Source organism: Haliotis cracherodii, unplaced genomic scaffold (genome assembly GCF_022045235.1).
Source record: "Haliotis cracherodii isolate W230 unplaced genomic scaffold, xgHalCrac1.p SCAF_23, whole genome shotgun sequence".
Taxonomy (NCBI): Eukaryota; Metazoa; Mollusca; class Gastropoda; order Lepetellida; family Haliotidae; genus Haliotis; species Haliotis cracherodii.
This window is the reverse complement of record NW_027266279.1, coordinates 4,099,959-4,123,044: the sequence shown is the minus strand read 5'-3', so window position 1 is coordinate 4,123,044 and position 23,086 is coordinate 4,099,959. Positions and strand designations below refer to the sequence as shown.

The 23,086-nt window shown below is 38.5% G+C and overlaps 1 protein-coding gene across 7 annotated transcripts in view; it reads left to right on the top strand.

The window, feature by feature from the left end:
* The window catches only part of LOC139471691 (uncharacterized), a 70,627-nt gene extending 55,734 nt beyond the window's left edge, over positions 1-14,893 (top strand). For all 7 annotated transcript variants that reach the window (XM_071254147.1, XM_071254151.1, XM_071254152.1 and 4 more), the window contains 5 exons: positions 2,720-3,449; positions 6,863-7,052; positions 10,908-11,045; positions 12,010-12,130; positions 12,860-14,893. In XM_071254147.1, the coding sequence (XP_071110248.1) occupies positions 2,840-3,449; positions 6,863-7,052; positions 10,908-11,045; positions 12,010-12,130; positions 12,860-14,842 (3,042 nt within the window). In that variant the 5' untranslated portion in view covers positions 2,720-2,839 and the 3' untranslated portion in view covers positions 14,843-14,893. The remainder of the gene's footprint in view (positions 1-2,719; positions 3,450-6,862; positions 7,053-10,907; positions 11,046-12,009; positions 12,131-12,859) is intronic.
* The last annotated feature ends 8,193 nt before the right edge of the window (positions 14,894-23,086 follow it).

Here is a 23,086-nt window from a genome sequence, read left to right as displayed (position 1 = left end):
TACAGTGTTAGATACCCCTGAAGTTAAGAAAATAAGAACTACAACAAATTTCTCCAATTTGCCATCCAAGGTTACTCAGTTTGGAATCCTTAATAAATTCTTCTCATAATTTTTTCTTGTCTATAAACACACTTCAGTGCATAGAAATGTCCAAGTCTGAACAAGACACTGTGATGTTATTAAAATATTTATATTTCAGTATCAATCATGTTAATCATACCACCAATGAAGAGACCTTGTCTTTAGAATGGTTTTACAAACCTTCAGACATATTGTTATGAATGACACCAAGATAATCTTCCTGCATGCCCCATGTCTTCAGTGTTTAAGTTTTGCCGTCTTGAAAAACCTTGATCTGGCTGGCTGGCCTTTTAAAGGCCTTAAATATGAATCTGTCTTTGTAAGACCTTGAATTTGCCAGCCATTGTTAACTCTGCTGTTAATGAATATATTACAATGATGTTTTTCTCTAAAAATGTCAAATGAATAGTCTCTAACTTGAACGATAAGTAATATTGAAACACTTGTGTGGAATTGATTGTATTATGTTAGAGTACTCTGATGTACATGTGGAGCTCTTCAGTATGACAAAGAAATTAAGTAAGAATGTTTTTATAATTTGTTTTGTCAGCACCTTTTTGTCTTACTTGAACCTTGATCATTGGCGTTAGTAGGGCCTTAAATTCTGTGGCGTTGATATTTGACTTTTGTTAGAGCCATGAGATAAAAAGAACGTTTTAACCACAAAACTACCCCACTGCCCAAGCTGGTCTTACACTTTCAACAGATGCATATCACCAGCTCATTGTTTCAGGGAATGTTTTATTTTTATTAGTAGTATTTAGTAAGAAATGTTTAGTGGGGAAATAATGAATTGGTTTCATTATCAGTGTCATTTGGATTAGTCTATTTGATTGATGATTTGTGGGTTTCAGTTTCTGACCAAGAAATTTATTTAAATAAATATGGAGTTGATGGGAAAGTTGAGTGTTACATGTATGTAAAATTAAAACCTGATAAAAGACAGGGTTTTAAGGCCTCTTGCTTGTACCATGTAACTATCATTGCATATTCTGATGTCCTTGACGAGCACGCCGACAGAATATTTTGTTGTAAAAATAATATTGTTAGTCATTCATTTCAGTCCATTCAAAACTATTTCTGTCAACTTTATATTCAACCCAGCTGCTGAGACAAGCTACTTGATGGAACAAACCTGGGTGTCACAATCATGGACTGAGTAGCATATTCAGAGTTCATCAATAGTACATACATGTATTTGGTTTTAATTATTGTCTGGCATTGAGGCCACACTGGGGCAGTAGTGTTGACATCGATGTAGTTTGTTTGTCTGAAGGTTGAGGAATGCTGTCGCCAGATACATTTTTGCATTGACCTGTATTGAATTCAGCTTCCATGGCCTGGCCACGCACTAGTGCTGAGCACTGTCACGCAGTGCAGGTAAATAAATATGGCCGCCTTTGATCCAATTTCATTGAGCACAGCCGTGAAGCGCTTACCGAGCTTGTTCAATAGCGCATTATGAAGTGGAGGCATTGGTGATAGGTGACCGTGACGAAGAGAAGGAAGGGGTATGGTGTTATGTTACGCCTTGAGAGCATAGACCCCATCTGCATGGTTTCAGCCCTCGTCTTTCTTTTCAGTTTCTGCACGTTGCGTAGGCTTTTGATAATGTTGAGTGTACCAAGCCGGAACCGAGTCTTTTCAGTAATAAGCATTTCATGAAGGACTCGAGTGTTTGCAATGAAATGGCCTGTGATATTATGAGCTTGGCATGGGTTTTGTTCTGTTTCAAGCTTGGATGGGTGGAAAGAAAAGGCTTGGCATTAAAATCGGGTGTTTGACAAGCTGGGTGTTTGTCATGGTCTAAAGTAGAGCACCCCTGTTGCGTTTCATTCGGTTTGGGTGTTTTAAGGCTAAGTGGTAAATTTTCACTAAGCATGTTATGTCGAACTCTGAGGCGAGAGTTAATCATACTTCTGTTTGACATACATGATGGAATTCCCTGTCGATACCGTTACCCACGTTGACTGACAAAAGTAGCTCGGCTACGTTCTGCATCATTTATTGGCTCATGGATTTTCCCTGACATTCTGGTAGCTTTTATGTTATGTCCTTCTGTGAATCGACGGTTCCAATTTCATCACGACACTTTCAATTGTTCATCCACACAGACATATGCATTGATTTTTCTTACTGTTAATGAATCTGTGAAAAATGTTATTTTCACATATGTTTGAGTGAAAACTGGTTGTTTCTGAATAAGAAATCATCAATCATGTGTGAGTCTTGCTTCATTAGAAGAGTGAGTGAAAAACAAGTGCATTTTTTCACTGAACAATATCTATATATGTGTTCGATAAAAGATGGATAATGTTCATTCTAGGGCCACTTGAACAATAGCTGTATGGATATCTTCGCTGAGACAAGTAAAGTTGTTTTGAAAAAAAGTCTCAACTTCAGTTAGTTAAATTATTATTGAGGAGTAGTGTTTTGTATTATTTGAGTAGTGTACATGGTAAAGTCAGGTTACAATTGTTTCACTTTATCAAGAGTATTTATTTGGTTTGTTAAGCTTTCATTTAAAAATATTTTAGTTTTTCCGTTCATGAAGGTAATTGTCTGATTTGCTTTCTTTTGTATTTTGCTCAATTTGAATTTTTATGTGAAATTCATGTTTCATCTCTCTCTTTTTCAGACGTGGAACGCAATCAAATGTCTTCGCTTTTCACATCCATGTGAGCGACAAAATGCATTGTTTGTGAGTCAAGAGATTACAATGTGACGTGGCAGCCAGGCTATGCTATGGTGATGGACTATGCCGGCAGAAGCACAAACAATGCAGATTAAACAGGAACTTGAGATACAGGAGAGTCATGAAAAGGGAGGTAACTCTCTCATGGAGAAAGGGAATGGAGAGAGCAATGATGAGGGGAATGCGCCTATTGTGAACCAAGTTGGTGTCGTTGAAACAGTTTCACCAGATAATTCAGGTAACAGCAGTCGTATCGATTCGCCAAAAGAATTAAAATCACCTGATGTCGATGCAGAGAAATCCAAAGAAATATCAGCATCAATGATTCAGCAGAATGGAAGCGGGCAAATTGTTCCAGGGACTCCATTGGTGATTCCACAGCCCTATCTACACTTCCTGCAACAGACGATGTTGCTGCAACAGCATCAGCAGATGTTGAACGCTGTTGATGTGACAGCAAGGCTAGCAGAACAAGCGGACGAGGCGAACCAGTTGGGCGGGATGGCGTTTCCCGAACGGGAGCGCCCGAGGGGGAAGAGCACGACAGAGACAGGGGAGACAACTGCAGACACGGCATCTGACGACAGCATGGAATTCGATGATAACCTGTTTACTGATGAAGAACTGGAAGATATGATGAAGAAGAAAGGTGATGGGAGAATCCGACATTCAGGTGTGTGCAATCTTTGTGTCTTGGGCCCCCATGGTGGGAGTAGGTCTCCAGCATCCTTGCTGGTTGGAAGACTAAGCTTGTGTGTGGATCAGTTGGACATAATGTGCCATCAGCTGATTGTGGAGGCATTGCTCTTGCTGTTGGCCACTGGTTTGCCTGGTCCAAACCATGGCCATCCCCGTATAGCTGGAATATTGCTGACTGTGACGTAAAAAAAACTAATGTAGGGGTAGAATAAAGTTAATTCCTAGTAACCATGGTAACTGTGTGAGATTAGATAGACAAATGTGTCCAACGTTCAGATAGGGAAAGTCATTTTAAGCGTAGCTTAGTGGTTGAAGAGTCGCTCATGGAGCTTAAGGCCTGGGTTCTATTCCACACATGGGTTCAATATGTCAAGGTATCCTGCACAATAGTATTACTGAAGTATTGCTTTTTCTGCGTAAAACTATCCTCACTCACTTTCTCACTGTGTTGGTGTCAGTGAGTGACCTGAAGCTTGCTGTGTAGAGTTGCGCCCCTTGTGTTTGAGACGTGGCTTTGCTTCTGATATTTACTGATTACGATCCTTGTGTTGGTGGTTTCACCACAGTACCCTTGTACACACACATTGTACCCTTGTGCGGAAACGAACCCGGGCATTTAGCAAGACAAGCCAACGCACACGCTCTCTCTCTCTCTACTCTCTACACTCTACACTCTCTACTCTATACTCTCTTGACTCTCTTGACTCTCTTGACTCTCTGTGTGGATTAATTGGGATGTTCGAAAATATCGGCTGAAACAATAGTGTTTCTGAACGTTGGATACATTACTTCTTAGATAGAAACTGTCACAGAATTTTTCGGAAACCATATTTAACATTCATATTTTCTTTTCCCAGACTGTTGTTATGATGAAAAACTTGTCTGTTTCTGTTTGAAGTTTGCTATGTGGCTGAAACATTGTCGATATGATGTGAAAGTTTATCTCGCTCACACACTAATGTAACATATACTATTCAAAAGAAGTTAAAGAATGACTAAGTAACAACAGTAAAATGGAAGAATCAGGTGTTCTGTAGCTTCTTTTGAGTAGTATAAATATTCATGACTGAAAATATGTTTGATGAGGTCACAACAAATTCATTTCTTATCCTTTTGAATCTGCCTGTCCTTTGGACAAAACGTTACGCAACATATTTTGGGTGGTGTTAATAAACTGGTTATTATTCAGTAGTCATCACAAATATGGGGCAAACAAATAAATACTTGTGTTTCAGGTAACCCAACCAACCCATTGTTTCACTTGCGACCCAAATGTTTTTTTTATCACAGCTGGAAACAGCCTTCAAGAAATCAATCCATTGTTTTGCATTCAATTTGTTGTTGTTGATGTTTCCCCATATTATTGTTGCCATAGCTTTGACCTAAAAGAATCATCACAAGCCATCTATGCTTGCCAACTCATACCTGTTGAATCTTTGTTTTATGAATCACTAGTTATTATTTTGGGCCTAAGCATCTTTGTATATACCATATTCACTATAATATGCAACCTGGGTGCTGAGAAAATTTACAATGGGGGGGCGCTTATTAAACTTAAACACAAAGAGTTTCAGTGATCAAGCAGTTGTGAACGGACTTGGTTCAAACACAGATGAGGGGCGGTCGGGTAGCCTAGTGGTTAAAGCGTTCGCTTGTCACGCAGAAGACCCGGGTTTGATTCCCAACATACCTGTTGAATCTTTGTTTTATGAATCACTAGTTATTATTTTGGGCCTAAGCATCTTTGTATATACCATATTCACTATAATATGCAACCTGGGTGCTGAGAAAATTTACAATGGGGGGGCGCTTATTAAACTTAAACACAAAGAGTTTCAGTGATCAAGCAGTTGTGAACGGACTTGGTTCAAACACAGATGAGGGGCGGTCGGGTAGCCTAGTGGTTAAAGCGTTCGCTTGTCACGCAGAAGACCCGGGTTTGATTCCCAACATGGGTACAATGTGTGAAGCCCATTATTGGTGTTCCCAGCCGTGATATTGCTGGAATATTGCTAAAAGCGGCGTAAAACCATACTCAGTCAGTCAGTTAAACACAGATGAAACTAAAACATTTTGGTAATAGTTACCAGGCAGTTATACACCCCTTTGCTTTGCTAATTTTGTCATAAACAATAGAACATATGGACTGTCATGGAGATTATTGGTCCTATTAGAGGGGTACTTATAATGATTACATGCAATTTGACTTGACTGTTGGTCAGGGGCAGCTTATTTGGGGAGGGTGCTTAATAGGACAAATACAGTTTTCCAAAACAATGATATATTAGCAATATAGGTTTTTTTATGCTTCATAGTGTAACACGTTTATACAACACATATTGTTAGATGGACGACACCATGTTGATGTCAGGAATGTATGGGAATATTCTATCACCAACTTTCAGTGAGTGCACTCCATCAGGGGCACATGTTCCCAAGACACACACCAGTCGACACAGCCTGTTTCCGTAAATGTCTGTTGTCAATTACTAATGCAAACTTAGAGCCTACTAGTTGATATTCTTGTGGGTGTGTTGTGCATTCATCCCTATCCTAAAAGAGGGCCAAGATGTCTGAATTCTATGGAAAGAAAGATGCAAAGAAAGTGGAAATTTGCTTTCTATCACCTCTAATTTAAAGATAAAAGGCATTTTGGATATTATTCCGATTCCCTGGCTGTGGTGTATCAGAATACACTGTAATCTTACTTAAGCCACAACATGTTGATTTTCCGTATACGATGTGTTAACCATTTCCTAGGGTTAAGCTTGTTGAAGACCTTTCAATGTACTTTATTTTGTCTTGAATACACTTTTGAATTATATCTTACGATAAACACATAATGAAAAGTACCTGCTGGGAGAATCTCAACATGTTATCTGAGGAAAAGGGGATCTTATTTGTTGTAGGGGCGGTGAGGTAGTCTACTGGTTAAAGCTTTCGCTCATCATGCGAAGTGCGGGTTTGATTCCCCACGTGGGTACAATGTTGTTGTCACCCACCATGATAAAGCTGGTATATTGCTCAGAGTGGCATAAAACCCAACTCACACACTTAATTTGTTGTGGCCTCAGTTGTATTCGCTTGTGATTCTTGTGCAAATTGATGACATAATCCTGTGCGTTAAAATTTTATTGCATGCTTAATTGAAACCAATGCCAATTATGTGTCACATGTTTATTGTTTATCGTTAGATAGCACTGTATTGCTTGCAATATTGCTGTGTGTCATAACACGTGTGATTTTTTGTCATGTATTCAATGTTCACAAAAGTGTAGAAATTTTTAGATATGTAGTCATTTATCAACACATGCACTAACAAATTTGATGAACATGGTTTTTTTTATACAGTATGATAATTCTGGTTTCCTTTTTCATGTGATTTAGAAGGGAAATCCATGTTTGATGCAGGTGGTCGCAACGTGAACCAATATGGCCGCGAATTTACAAATGGCCGCCCCCTGCCCGACCATCTTCGCGTTCAGATCCTTCAACTGGCACTGCAGGGGATTCGTCCCTGCGAGATAAGTCGCCAGTTGCAAGTGTCCCATGGCTGTGTCAGCAAAATTCTAAATCGGTGAGTCTCACATTCGCACGTGAACAGCTTGGAAATATGGAAGTAGTTTCAGGAAAAATATTTATCAATTATCAGTCAGTAAAAACATTGCATTTCTCAAGCATTTTGATTTTGCTCAATGCAGCAAGACTGTGGAATATATTCATTTTATAAAAAAAACCAGCAATCTAGTTTACAAAAGCAAGTCTAGCTAGCTCTGTTCCACATCAATCAGCATCAGGAAAATCATTTGTTTTAATTTTAGGGTCGAGAAGAGAATTGTGTAATATAAATTTTCAAAGACTACAAGGCAGACAGACATTTGTTTCTGAAGATTTTTGTTTTTTTTCCCTTGATATTTGAAAAACACATTTTAGGTGCATTTATGATTTCATTGTCTTTCATGAAACTGAAATAAGTTAGCCAAAGCGTTTCCTCAATATTTGAGCATGTTTGAGATTATGAGACTTTTTTTTAGTTTAATTTAGAGGTTAAACAGAAGATTGTTATTGATAATGGTAACTTCCATCTCATGGCATTTCATGATGGTTACACAAAAACAATAAGTTCAAATTTGAAGTAACATTGAATCTGTTGGGACCATTAGAGATGTCTGCTTGTTCTGGTAACTGCCAGTAACTTATTGCTTTTCATAGCTTATGTTAAGTCAGTGTCACTCCTCATCTTTAGTTTTTGTATTTAGTTTAATATAATCAATAAAACAATATTTGAAAAATATATACATTTTAAGGGTGTGTGTATCACATTCAAAACCATATTTACCAAAACAGATCTGATCTCATGATACTTCACAATTCTCAAATATATTTTTCATCAGCTAGAAAATTGCAAGAAGCAACCAGACAGCGGTTGAAATTTGACACCGATTAGCATGTGTTGCATGGGCTGTAACGATGCAGGTCAGGTTTACAATAGTGATAAACTGTTTATCTAATCTCGCCATGGTCCCACACACCACCTCTTACTGTAACCCAGGTCATTGTGAGGTCAAACCAGAGTTCAACTAGCGTGAAGCTATTGCAGGCTCCAGCCCCCAAGGCACCTTCCCAGCATGCTCTAGTCATGTCAAGTCAGAGACAAATTGGCTTATTAGTTGTGGAATTAGCAACAGGATTTAGGTATTAGTGGGATAGGAAACCCGTATTGTCAGTGCGGAGCTATTGTTCTGTTATCAAACGAAAGTGGAATATCCTTATGGGAACATGTGTTGTCCCCTCATCATATTGATGTTAACTTGTAAAAAAGTAAAATTGAATTATTTTTTAAATTCAATACTCAATTAGAGTTGAGCTTCAAATAGCTTTTTTTAAGAAAATATCTGATCCTGAATGCTGACAGAATTTGTATGCATTCAGTATATTTTTCAGATCAATGTATTGCGTTTGAAATGATTGTGCATTGTATGTAGTTGTTAGGAAATGAGTTTCCCAAAAGAAAAAAAGATTTGTATTGACAAGTTAAAACAATGTGTTATGTTTTTTAAACTGCTTAGGGGCAGTTGGATAGGTGAGTGGACAGGATTTTGATTGTCCCACCTGTATAAGTTTAAAAGTCTCCACACTGACTCAATATTCTTGGTGCTAGATCTCTATCAGTTAACATTGACTGAAAATAACATGTATTCTTATGCAATATTTATATCAGGGGGACAGAATCTGGTATGTTCATTGATTGGTCTATATTTTTGTGATAGGGACACTGGGTAAAAAATTGGGGAGATACCTATCGTAAGATGCCACTAATGGGATTGGGTGGTCAGGATCCCTGACTTGTTGATGTATGTCATCGTATCTCACTTGCATTGATTGATGCTCATGATGTCAATGACCTGATTGTCTGGTGCATACTGCCATCATATAGCTGGAGTATAGCTGAACAAACTAACAAACGCTGTAACTCTTGTGTTGTGTAATATGGAGACTATGTTCCTCTGTAATGAGTGTAGATGTTTATTGTTAGATAAATTGGACAGGCTCCATGGTCTAGTTGTAGAGCTTCCACCCTGAGAGCAGAAGGTCCATGGTTCCATCCCTCTTCGTGTTTGAATGGGGTAAAAAATTGGCATAAGCCCGGAGGGGGGCGCGCGCGCACGCACACACACACACACACACACACACACACACACACACACACACACACACACACACACACACACACACACACACACACACACACACACACACACACACACACACAGAGACACACACACACACACACACACACACACACACACACACACACACACACACACACACACACACACACACACACAGAGACACACACACACACACACACACACACGTGCAATAATCTTGGACGAGATGTTTAACCCCATTTCACGTCTCCTGGTAGAATAATTTAGACTGAGTTTGCAGGCAAGTTGATAGTTATTTGCGTGACCTGATTCAAACCTGCTAGGACTGTGAGCTGATTCGAGCATAATCCCCCTTTAGGTGATATGTGGACATATATGTGATGTTAATGAGGTTAAACTGTACAGAAAGAGAAGTACCACAACCTGAAGATGAAGCTCAGGCAATTATGTTTCTGGTCATAGTCAGAGTTAGACACAACTACTAGTCTGTTCGTCCAAGACTAGTGAAAATCTCTAGGGACTAGTTGTTTTCTCCCCAAACCTATTTATGTTCCATAAAAAATAGCCCTGATGACTTGTGGACCAGTTAGATATGACCAATGGCGTCTTCCTTGATGTTGGGGCTGGTTGAAAGGAGATAACTCTTTGTAGTTCCCCCCCATCACCTTCCCACATACATGATTGACAACTTAGCTATGTATAGAAGGGCATCAGTGCGGGAATGCCGTGATGTAATACATTACGTCCCTTGCTTTTGTGTTAATCATTGATAAAGGAGAGAATAAAATGTCTAGACAGGAGATAGGGAGGCTTTTCGTGAACATGAAGCGTGACTGAAATATTTCACATTTCACAGCACCATTGCCATTGTCAAATACACCATCTTAACAGTATTTGATGTCTGGTAACTTCGTCTGTCTCGTAAGGAGTAGACTTGACTTTTTTCAAACTGAAAATGAAGAGCTTCACCAAGTCTCTAAATTCACTACATGAATACTGGTTGTGTTATGTTTTCAACTCAAGCCAGGCCAATTAATTTGTTGTTTTACAGAGTTTCTTGATGCCAACATACCAGAGACAAAATAAAGGAAAATGTAATATGTCAGAGTTGATAGAAGGTTATTTTGCAAACTATTTTTTTTAAACTTTATGACAATAGTACAATGAAAATTAGTTTTTAGGAAACCTTTTTTTTCAATCAAACACTTTTTAATTTTATTTTTATCGTGTAATATTGTTTTCAATGTGATAAACCAATCTGATAAACTCGGTAACAACATCCAATAAATATGCAATTGCGATTGGGTAGCCTCGTGGTTAAAGTGTTCGCTCCTCACACCGAAGACCCGGGTTCCGACATGGGTACAATGTGTGAAGCCTATTTGTGGTGTCCCCCACCATGATATTGTGGAATATTGCTAAAAGCAGCATAAAAGCAAACTCACTCACACAATAAATATGCAAATGAGGTCATCGAGAAGGAACTACATTTCATATCAATAGATCGATTCATTGTCTGTTTGTTCAATAAACTGCTGACTATCATTTCTAGTAAGTTTAGAGACCCATATCCGAGAAATGGATGATTGTGTAGACAGACATAGCTTCAAATTATTAGGCAGTATACAATAATTATGGGCAGAAATGGAAACACACTCATCTAATCATTTTTGGCCTAGAAAAGTTGTGTGATGAGATATAAAATTGGGAAATTGTGGAAGGGATAGTTCACCACTTCATTTATTGCAATGATTTTTCAGATATCGAAAGACCGGAAGCATCAACCCTGGACAGATTGGTGGCAGCAAACCCAAAGTGACAACGCCGGATGTCGTGAGTCGAGTGCGCCAGTACAAGGCAGAGAATCCACAAATGTTTGCCTGGGAAATACGACAAAAGTGAGTCCATCACCAGAATACCTCGACTTGAAATACTAATCAATATGTATCACAATACATGAAGAAAGTAATGGTTGCCTTCTTCAAAATCATGCATATATTTATCTTGTTGGCAAAGTTTACATATGTCACATGTCAAAATTCATATCCAAAAAGTACACCACTAACTTCCAGTGAATAATATATGTATTGTAATACTATTGTATAAAATGTATAATTCTTTCGAATACCCTACCTTTGTTACACCATAGCCAATACTTCCTATTTATGCCGAGAACCACACTTCAAAATCTAAATACATATGTATGTATGTATGTATGTAATATTGTTAAATATGTATATATGTATATATGTATACATGTATTGTAGTCAGTATACTGTGTCTGAGTGGGGGTATTTATGTTAAACTGCGGCATGGTATCTCAGTGAGCTAGCACTATTAAATTGCCATTATTCCCGACTAGTACAAGCAGCCACGAAAACAAACTCACGTACATACACGTCGCTATATCAATGTAATAATCTTGGATGCAACGTGAAACACCTCACCTCACCTCACCTCACCTCACCTCACCTCACCTCACCTCTGCATCCCCCTCAGGAACCTGGCTGATGACAGGTCTCCAGTCGTCAGAGGAGACAGATCAGGTGGCTAGGCCCTGTGACTTGGCTGATTGCATGTCATCATCCGTCAGTGTGGATCTTTCTTCATGTTCTAGTCACAAGTTTGCCTGATCAAGATGTGATTATTTATGTGTGACCATGTTATAGCTGGAATATTGCTGACAAAACACTCACTCACTCACTCACTCACTCACTCACTCGGCCATGTGCTTAAACGGTCCTTGTCGCACTGAATTTCCAGGTTCGTTCTCCCAAATGGGTTCATTTATGGTGTCCTTAAACCCAACTCACCAAAGAAACGAACAACTTTACAACTTCTGTTTGACATTTGTCTTTCCAGACTGATTGCTGATGGGATCTGTACCGAGAAAAACATTCCTAGCATTAGTTCCATCAACCGCATCATCCGCGATAAGGCCATCCTCCACCGGCGAGGCTACGACAACTATGATGATGGAGATGTGAGTAGTTATTGAGGCTGGGATGGGTAACTCCTGTACTTGGGATGGATAGGTCCTGAAAAGGACCCGGGTACCCACCGGACGACCAGGAACCTCCATTTGTCACATGATATATTGTCTTATGACAGAAATGCACCGTAACTCAATGGTTACATGACAATGTTTGTATTTCTTTCTAATTCTTCAGTCATTCCTTCCATTTTTGAGTAAAGATTGAGCTTCAGTCAACTTCATGCATGTCCAGATTGTTTATACATATATCTAAATAGTTTTTGCCTGAGCTCAGGTAAAACAATACCAAATTAGACATTTTGTACTCATGACTTGAAACCTACAGTGGGTTGGTTCCCGTAAATGGGGTTGAGTCCCCAGGTAGTAAATTTGGACTCCTCCCAACCCTTGTTCCAACTGACAAACATAAGGATAAGAGTGCATGAAACTTATGATCATGGGTTCGATCCCAGATTCACCCTGATTGTTTTTTTGTTTGGCAGCACCAAACTCATCCCTGGATGGTAAAAGTATGAACCTACATCAATTTGAGCTTACGAATATCCTTTTTTTGTAACTTCCCTTTGTGAGTCTGTTGATTCCAATTGTTTCCTGGCCAAGAATCGATTATTTGCAAGAAGCCATGAAATAACTAGAATATTGCAAGCTATGATGTAAAGCGACAAACAAACAATATTTTGTGTGCCATGACAAATGATTTACTTGCATCGGTTTCAGACGTCTCTTGGAGAAGATATCTCGGTTGACACAGAGACCATGCAGCGGCTGATGGTCCAGATGCCGGGGATAGCCTCCACAAGCAGCTTCCCCCCGTCTGCCATCACCTCAAAGGATGTGAAGAGCGAGAGTCCAGGACGTCAGTCAGTCTCAACTTTCCTGTCACCAGAGAAGACCTGTTCTCCTACGACCTCCTTGACAGCCACAGACGACAGTCACCAGGGGGAGACAACTCCCAGATCACAAGTCTCCCCTACCGTCGCCTCCGTTGCATCTAGTAATGGCCCCTCAGCATCAAATATGTCTCAGAAGGTGAAAGAGGTGTCTCCAGAGAAAAACAAGGCATGTTCAGAAACTCCACCAAGTGCAGTGGAAGAGGTATCAGAAGCCCCAGACACAGCAGTCAAACCAGCAGATGCTTCTCGAAGCGGAAAGGGCAAGCTGGAGAGCCAGCCAAGTCTTCAGGCCATTATCTCCAAACTTGCTCAAGTTCAGGCTGGGCTGGTGTCCAACAACAAGGAGGAAGTCAAGGATGAGGAGACATCTGTTGAGAAGATCAAGGAGGAGATAACATCTGGATCAGCAACTCCCAATTCCTCAAGCCTAAGTCCTGCTAACATTGCCGAAACTTTAATGAGCTTGTCCCGAACCAGTGACCTGGCTGCTGTCTCTCCAGGTTCTGACATGTCTCCTTTAGCTGCTGCTGTCTCAAGTGCTGGAATTGTTCCTCCAGCTTCTAAGCTCTCACCAAAGACATCTCCCAGAAAGACTTCTGCAAGTCCAAATGGACGTCCCAAATCTCATGAAAAGAAATCTGATCCTTCTCATCCCAGTCGTCCGAACACCACCAGAACACCCACCCTGCCCCGAGTCCCATCCAATGGCACAATGGTGAGTGCTTACTCTGCAGTTCAGTATGACAAGTTCGGTTCAGTGCTTTATGACTACAATCTCCCTGACCGCGGTCTTGGAACGGGAGCAATGGCAGCTCCAGTTACTCGCTTCCCGACAGTATCACCACCTAATGTGATGATGGGTTACTTTCCCTTCCCAGCAGCGGCAGCAGCTGCAGCTGCTGGCTGGCGAATGCCTGGGACACCAACTGCAGTTGCAACATCGATTGAAAGTATCCCAGGTGACGGCTCCGCAGGTGCTCCATTAGATTTATCGGCAGCTCATAAAGACTTGAGGTGTCCTGAAGTGTTGAAAACCAAAGAAAAGAAAGTAGAGAAAATTATGAAAGAAAAAGTAGCTGACAAAGTAATCGAAAAGGTTGTGGAAAACTTGCCCGAAAAAGTTGTTGACAAACCGAAATCCTCAGAAAAAGTGAAAACTTTTGAAAAAGTCCCCGAAGAGGCCAGCCAGACCTCAAAACCCAAGTACGAGAAAAATTTCCTCCTCTTTGGTGATCAGGAGGTTGAAATCATATCTGTTGCCAAGAATCAGTGGATTGTCCGAAATGAAGCTGAACTTTACGCAATTGCTAGGAGTAACGAAGCCATGGATGACGAAGGAGCTCGAAATGTGCAGCGTGACAGTTCCTCTGAAGAACCTACATCACCTACGTTGCAGCATTTTAGTTTGAAAAGCGGTGTCGGTTCCGACACTCCCAACTTGCCACCCATGAACTCTGGCCTGAAACGCCCACCAGACTCCTCATCTGTAGAAGGGGCCTCGGGTCCCAAGGCCTCCAGACAGGCAGAGGCTACAGAACAAGGTGTCAGTGTAACAGTATCTAGTGCTACGATCGGTCAGCCAGATTTGAGCTCCGCATCAAACCCTTTACAGCCACATGTGCCCATTGGTCAGATGGCCAACGGCATGCTGGGAGTGTCATGGCCACCTGGGATGGTGGCGGGTTCAGGGGGAGATGAGAGTGGTCACCTAGTCAGGAATGATACAGACGCTATGAATGAGGGCGATGACCCACAAACATTGAATAAGAAGTGCCCAGTTTTGCAGAAAATGTTGAAAAATGTCTGAAGTTGTGGCCCTGTGACCATTTTCAGGAGTGTTATATTTTGTTTGACAATCATGATGGGGGGGGAGGGGGCTGGGGGGGGGCTGAGGAGGGTAGTGGGTCAATCCCATGCTTCAGTTGAAACTGACAATATCCATTGCATTACAAACATATGTCAAAATCTGATTGAAAACTTGGCGAAACAACCCACGAGTACTATAGACTTGAAAAAAGTGGATAGATAAAGCAATGCTTGTCGAAATGGCTTGGCGTAATATTAGAAAGGCACAAGGTGTCGAATTAGTTAATCTGTGCAAATTTACTTGTAAGCGAACTCAGAAAATCCCAATCTTGAAACTTAGCCTTTCTGGAAGAAAAAAAAGCAGTCATTTCCAAAATTGCTGACTAGGCACATTTTTGCTAGCAGATATGTTTTATATCTGCAACTATTGCTTGTCAAAGGAAAAGAAACTCTTTTCATCTAGAATGTTGGTTCGCCCAAAAGGTGAATAGCTTGCTGGAAGACTGGGTTTATTCTCAGGGCTACAAACCCTTCCTTGTCCATCTATATGATGGTATTCCTACAGAATTGCCAAAATAGGTGTAGAATCTAAGCTGTACAATGAACGCAAGAATTTTCTTGAGTACGCTTACTGGTATTCCTTGCTGATTGACAGCAGATGTATTCACCTTCTTGGTGAATATTTGCATATAGTCAATCGACTGTGAGAAGGAACAAAGTCATTTGGCCATGTGAAAGTACACCAAACGTCAGGATGCATTTGAAAACTGACTATATAGATATGGCTGTGTTTAAAAATCAAAATAAATCTTTACAAGATTCCCTCCCAGTTCCCCGACGGAGGCAATGAGACTGTATTTTTAAACAGTGCGTTAGTGTTCATTCATTGTTGTATATTGTCATTGGTCATTTTTCCATTGTCAACCAAAATGTTTTCAAAACTTTGTCCCAGTGTTTCAAGGTATGTATTAAATATTGTTAGAGTTGTTTGTGGGTTGGAGAACCCAGAATTATGCCGTAAATTTTATGATTATTACAAATAAATTATATTTATGACACTAACTCGAAACAGTATTCCATAATGATCGAAAGAAAGCCAAATCTCATTGATTGCTGTCTGTGCTGTCAACTGTTGTTTAAGAAATGATGTTGGATATTAGTTGGGATTCAGCTATCGGTATCTAGATGTAGCACACGTTCATAGATTCACAATAGCCAAACAGTCTTTTCCTACACTTTTGTATTATGGTATCCAGAGCTACAAACTGATATTTACAAACATTTAATTTGGAGCATATTTACTATTGTGGTCTTTTGTATAGATATGTTTGTGAGGTGTTCCAATATTTAAAAAATGAGTCAAGACCACTATAAGTTAATTGTTAGATTTTAGAAGAAAACAATCAAAATTGTGAGAGGGGAGGCATTTATCTTATTCTATTTCTTTTAAAACCTCACATATGTTATGTATGACAAGGAATACAATATATTTAATCAAGTAATGAAATGCACCATGCACACTGATTTTCTTTATCTTGGGACAATAAGATGATGCGGAGTTCAAAACCAAAAAATCACAAACCTGAGGAAATATTTTCGGATACCAACTTTCCATTTTGTACCATCATAATATCAATGTAGGTTCTCCTGTTATGTTGTAATTTTTTTATAAAATCCCTTTTTTAGAGGGCGCCATCTATTTACGTGTCGTACAACAATGAGTCCCAACTAATACCATACAGTCCTGTTGAATCTTTTTGTTGTTGTAAGTATTGTTATTTTTTCATAGATTTTGATGTCAATTCACCAAAGACCTGTCTTAATTCTTAATGGCAAATTGAAACATATCAATATTCCCCATGAAACAGTTTTGATATCATTTTCATTGAAACTACACAAAATGTATAGCAAAAAGTACCAAAAAAATCTGTTGAATTAGATTTGTACTAATGTCTACAAATTTCTGAAAAAGTATTTTAAATGCTGGTATATTTATTCTGAAGAGTTTGTAAATATGAATATTCAGTGCTTACAAAGAATTAATATATCAGGAAGACAAAGGTAACCATAAACCTGGTTAAGGGGAGATAACTGCATTGAAAAGCTGAAGATGTATTTATTATTTAATGTTTGTGCCATAGTGCTAGATGTTGAAGAAAAAGTTGATAAATTAATTTTTCAACAATTTGCATGCTCCAATTGTCCAATCTAAACTTTATTTTATATCACTGAAGGGTGTTGAAATTTAAAATCTGAATTTTTGAAAATAATGAGTATAATCCTGTATTAGTGATAACATAAGAGGTGAATGATTTTTGTGAATTCTTGGTGAAGTAAATTTGCCTGTATTAACCAAGCATGGTCACTATTCAGATGAAATTTTAATTCAACTGCTACAGTAATTAAACCCACAACCTTTTTTCATTTGATAGACACTACATATCATTTATTCAACTTGCATGGATTCATATACAATATATTGCACATGTGGTGATAGAGACTTAAATGTTGCACAGAATTTTGTACTTGCTCTGTGTGTATGTATTTAATAGACGATACCAAAGACTTTGTAGATTGAATTTTTTCAATGTTTTTAAGACAAAAGATGAAATCTTGTGATATTTATCTGTAGCTGAGATAAGATCTTATTTTGTTCCTTTTCCCATCTCTGCTCATGTCATGGCTCTTCCAAATGCAAGTTCGCCCTAGCAACCACAGATGTTTGTTTTTGTATACAAGACAACAATGTTTACATGGTACCGTAGTCAAGGTAGTTAGCGCACATCAGTTAATAACCACGTCCTCTAATCCAAGCATCCCGACCTCACATCCCTAACTCCAACATGTCCACACCACCACCCTCTTGTTTACACACTTAACTTAGCATTCATTTCATATCGTATGACCAGAGTCTGTATGAAATGATAAAGAATAACCAAATCTTCAAAAGAGAAAAAAATCTTGTACTTCTAGCTCCCAATGAAAATCATAGTCTGTAACATCCTGTCACCGACAACCAATATTATCTGGAAGGTAGAACAAATCACCTGGCTCTAAAAGATTATGTAACCTTAGTAACATTTCTGATATTTGTGATGAATATAATTACTTGTTTTTATGAGACTACTTATTATCATTGGAAATTATACTTACATTTCAGCTTTACTAATTACTCACAGATAAATATGTGTAATGTAAAAATCTATAAGTACCGATCGCCATCGCACATTATCACGTTCCTGTTATCCTCAATTTGCTATGTTATGTAGCCAAAGGGTAAATAGATTTCAGTTCAGATGAGGTTAGCACTCACAAACCCAACTTATATTTGCAAAGTATCATGCACTAGTTTGTCTGTACAAGTACGATAAAAGTATTACACTTGGTGTGTTCGTTAGAATGATCAAATCCCCCCCACACTGACAGCATCCTTTTAATTACTTGTACCCTTTGTCATCTTACTGAGTTGAAAGCATGTGCACTAATTACAATGACTACAGTAACACAAGAGAGTTAGCAATGTATATGTTCCATAACCAAGAAACATAAATAGTTCCAACATTTATTAATTACGAAATGTGACCAAAATCTGACCTGGAAAGACTTAAAGCATTTACTTTTGACTTGTAAACTGTTTTGTCATGTGGATTTCAAAATGCTTATGATATATGCATGATGCCTTGGCTTTATCTTGTTGGTTATATTGAAATATATGTTTATGAAAATGGCTGCCCATATTTTAGTTTCTTTCATGGTGTTATGATTAAAGGACTTGGATTAGTATCCACGGCTGCCAAAATACCCTGGGACAGGCTGCTAGTGATGATGCTCCATCCACGTTATCTTCAAATGTATTTTTTAGTACATGGTTGAAATTTGAGCAGATTGTTACTAATATTTGTAGCTTTGGCTCGAGGTTATTTTGGACTGAGGGGATGCCCAGTCGTAATACTGCCTTCAAAATGATCACTTTGATTTAAATAAATGTGTTGATTATTTATGATTATTTAAATTAATGAGAATGAAGATGGATGTGCAATTAAGAGGCTTGCTTAATTTGTTAATTTGATGAGTTTATTTATTTTATTCCCAGTTGCGGATTGTTGATGTTTTTTTATTGTAATACTAACAGGTTCTAAATTAATCAATCTTGCTAGATTATCATTTGAATTCATTTGATAACCAAATGAATGTTCACACATTTCTCTTTCTTCACAACAGAATACATTTTACAATTTGTTTGCCAATGTATACAGGAAAATTATTAGTTCATATTTTAACTTTAAAAACAAAATTGTTCACCGAAATGTACAGGAAAAATCTTATTTTTTATTTGATTTCTTCTTGAAAACTTTGTTTTTTGTTATGTTTTGTTGTAACATATTGTAAAAATGATTTGTAGAGCAATCAACCAGCTTGTCAACCAATGATTTCCTGCAACGACCTGGTCTTTGTTTTGGGCTGGATCTCATGGTAGGGTTTTGTCTGGAAATAAGGAATGGCCCAGCTACAGCTAATTTCTCCTCATTACCATAAAGTCGACTAAACTAAACTAGACTGTCCACTCTCAGAATAAGGGCATGGTCCCTCATGTTGATCAGGGCCATTTTTCCACACATTGATCTTAGCGCTAAGATGATTGTTACTCCCATGCTGTAACATCAGCTAGGTTACGATATGGAATGGGACACTGGGGCCCTTTCCACAAATTGATCTTAGCGCTAAGATGATTGTTACTCCCATGCTGTAACATCAGCTAGGATATGATATGGAATGGGACACTGGGCCCCATTCCACAAATTGATCTTAGCGCTAAGATTATTGTTACTCCCATACTGTAACATCAGGTTATGATATGGAATGGGACACTGTGCCCCTTTCCAGAAAATGATCTTAGTGCTATGATTAAAGTCTATGTTAAAGTATGTCTTAGCGCTAAGATTGCTTTGTGAAACAGGGCCAAGGTAGACTGCAGTTAACCTTGGTCTGAGCTGTGAATAGCATGAGGACATACTGTATTTGATATATGATGATGACGGGGCATTTCCTGCCCAGAAAGTTGCACTGGTGTTTTATTAAGTTGTTAATTTTAGATTGTTAAAAATTCCACAAATTAAGCATCCCTCTCATTATGGCTGTAGTGTTTATATATAGTTTGGTATAGTGAGTTTTCAACCCCAAAATGTTTGGAGAAAAAAATCACAATATCTTGTGATTTGATTAATATTTGTATCAAAGTCGAATGGTTGTGAAGACAAATACCGAAACCTCCTTGTGTCCGTAACTTGCAGCTGTAGATATGTGTATGTCAAAAGGTGTATCTGTTTAGCCCTAGTGGTTGTATGTTCACTCAACTCGCTGTCTCACACATATATATCATTATGTTATCACCAGTTTTATCTGTCATTTATTTTTGTTGCCTAGTGTAGATCTATGCTCTTAATCTTGAAGAAATTACCTTGGAAATGCTAGCGAGAGGATATTTACCATATTGACATTTTGGCATTGAAGTCAATTTGTGTGGATAGATAAATATGTTGTTTTTGACTATAAAAAAGTGAATCTTGTAACAATACACTTATATAAAGTAACACTTCACAAAAGAAATTAAAAAAAATTTAAATACATTTTTAAAAATAAATTGAATATGATCTCTCAGTTATTTCAACTGAAGTGTTTTTTTAAATTTCGGAATAAACATCTTGCATTGTACTAGTAAAATAGACATTAAATCTGTCCATTTAGAGCCCTAATGAAACATGAATTAATTCAGCAGAAAGAACCAGTTCAGTATTCTGAAAGCAGAGAATGACATGAGTTACAGAAACTTTGATTGGAATTACGAAAATAATGTATTTGATGAAGATATGAAGATGCTGACAATGATGATGATTATTAGTTCAAAACAAAGATAATTTTCCTCTTTCATGTGCAGTTTCTGAAATACTGATAAGAGCATGATACTCACACATCTTCAATGCCAAAATGGATGATGTTATTTTTCATAACTTGCAAGAACTATAAGTCATACTTGGTATAAGCCTCATGTTATTATCAAACTTGATATATGTTCATAAAAAAGTGCAAAAATTCAGAAAAAATATCTAAATTGAATTCTGAGGCAAGAAGATAACTGTAAATTTGAACCAGTGGATGCTGGTGCTAGCTTTTCCTTTAATCTTTTAATCCATTATCAATACCCAAGAAGGGCCTAAACCCGTGAAAGCTATTTGGTGGCTTAAAGCTAAGGGACTCTGTCAAAAGTTCTGTCAGTCATATTTTAACTTAAACTTTATATGGTGTAGATGTATGACAGTTTCATACAAATTCATTGAAATGCCAATATTTGTGAAAATGGCTTTGGAACTTTTGACATGCCCCATGTATTAGTTTCATCCATCATGTTTCATTGCAAACCAAAGATGCGTCCCAGGACACGGGACTTGAATTAATGCTTTATAACTGAGAAATATATTTTATTAATTGCTTTGGTGGCTTTTGCCGATCGGCAAGTGTTGAGTTTGATCAGTGTACAGTGTGCAAAGTTGATAGACTGTATACCTCCTTGCAGACAATCAGTAAATCCAATAAACAAAACAGTTGTGGTCTGTTCTGTGTTCTTTCACAATTTTTTAATTTATTTTTTCTTATGTATCTGGGTAGATCTCATTTTGCCATGAAATGTAGACATGGGTCGCCAGGGATATTGACGGGGCTATTTGGAGGTTTCTCCCTTGTAAGTGTCTTTGTGTTCATCAGGGCTCTTGGCACATCTGAGACCAAATGTAGTCGGTGAAATAAGCCGAGTGTGGCGCAGAGGTCGCCAAGTGGTCCAAAGGTTTGCTGCCTGAAGTGCCATATGCAGTAATGAGCTGTATTTCTCAACTGTGCCAGGATCTACCGATCATTTGTTCCCATAGGGCGAAGGTTAAAAAATAAAAGAGAATCTTAACATGGTTTTCACCTTTTCGCAAACACCTCATATCATCACTATTTAATAGTGATTCATTAAAACATGCCCATGATACAGTAGGAATCATACAATGAAATATTTGGGGCAGTAATTTGTTCTGAATATGGAAAGGGTTTTGTCACTTTGGTTCCAAAATGTCTGAACTTGACGATGCTTATTAGAGGATTTGAATCATGCAAACTAGATCTTTTACTATGATATGACACCTTTCTCCTTCAGATTACTGAGAAACCATCTGTAGGAGGTCACGTGAGGTGAACCCTGAGAGATCTTTGACTGCCCAATCAGGATGCATTTGTTTGCCATCCCTGTCACCTGGGGAACATGATGGGGTCTCCAATCCCGTTACACTTGTCACATTTCGTTTCCGGAGCCGAACACAAAAAACATGAGAGATAACTTAACTAAACTTGGCACAAACTAGTGAGATGGTGCCTTTTAACAGTTTGAGATTTTAAAAAAAATAATTTTTCGAATTTCCCTGGCAACGACTTGAACTGAAAAATGGCGGTTGACCTTGTTTTCCAGAGCAGAACACATAAACCATGAGAGATATCTTTACTAAACTATGCACATAGATAGGTCCAGTGGAGATTCCCGAGTTTCCCTACCCATGCTTGCTGTAAAAGGCGACTATGCTTGTCGTAAGAGGCGACTAATGGGATCGGTATGTCAGACTCGCTGACTTGGTTGATGCATGTCATCTTATCCCAATTGCGTGGATTAATGCTCAATCACTGGATTGTCTGGTCCAGACTCAATTATTTACAGACCGACGTCATGTAGCTGGAATATTTCTGAGTGGGTCATTAAACAACAAACAAACAAACAAATGTTATAAGTCCAACAAACAAGCAAACTTAGACTGAAAATGGCTGTTGTGCTCGTTTCCAGAGCAGAACACAAAAACCATGAGAGACATATGGCACATAGACAGGTCTGATGGTGAACTGGTGCCTTTTGACTGTTTGGGATTTTTATGAAAAATCTTTTTAGTTTCCTTGGCAACGACTTTGACTTTGACTGAAAATGGTGGTAGTCCTCCTTTCCAGAGCAGATCTTGAAAACTGTACAATATTTCTTCACCAAACTTGGCACATAAATTGTAGTAAACAAAAAGGCATTGGATGAGAAGACTTGATTGCTGAATGAAGACTGTTCACCTAGCAACACCCTGTAGAGAAAATTCATGGTGATGGACTCAGTGATGTCTCACTTGAATGTTCGATCCCTCAATGCTCATTTTGAAGATATGAAGAAGGATAAGTTTGT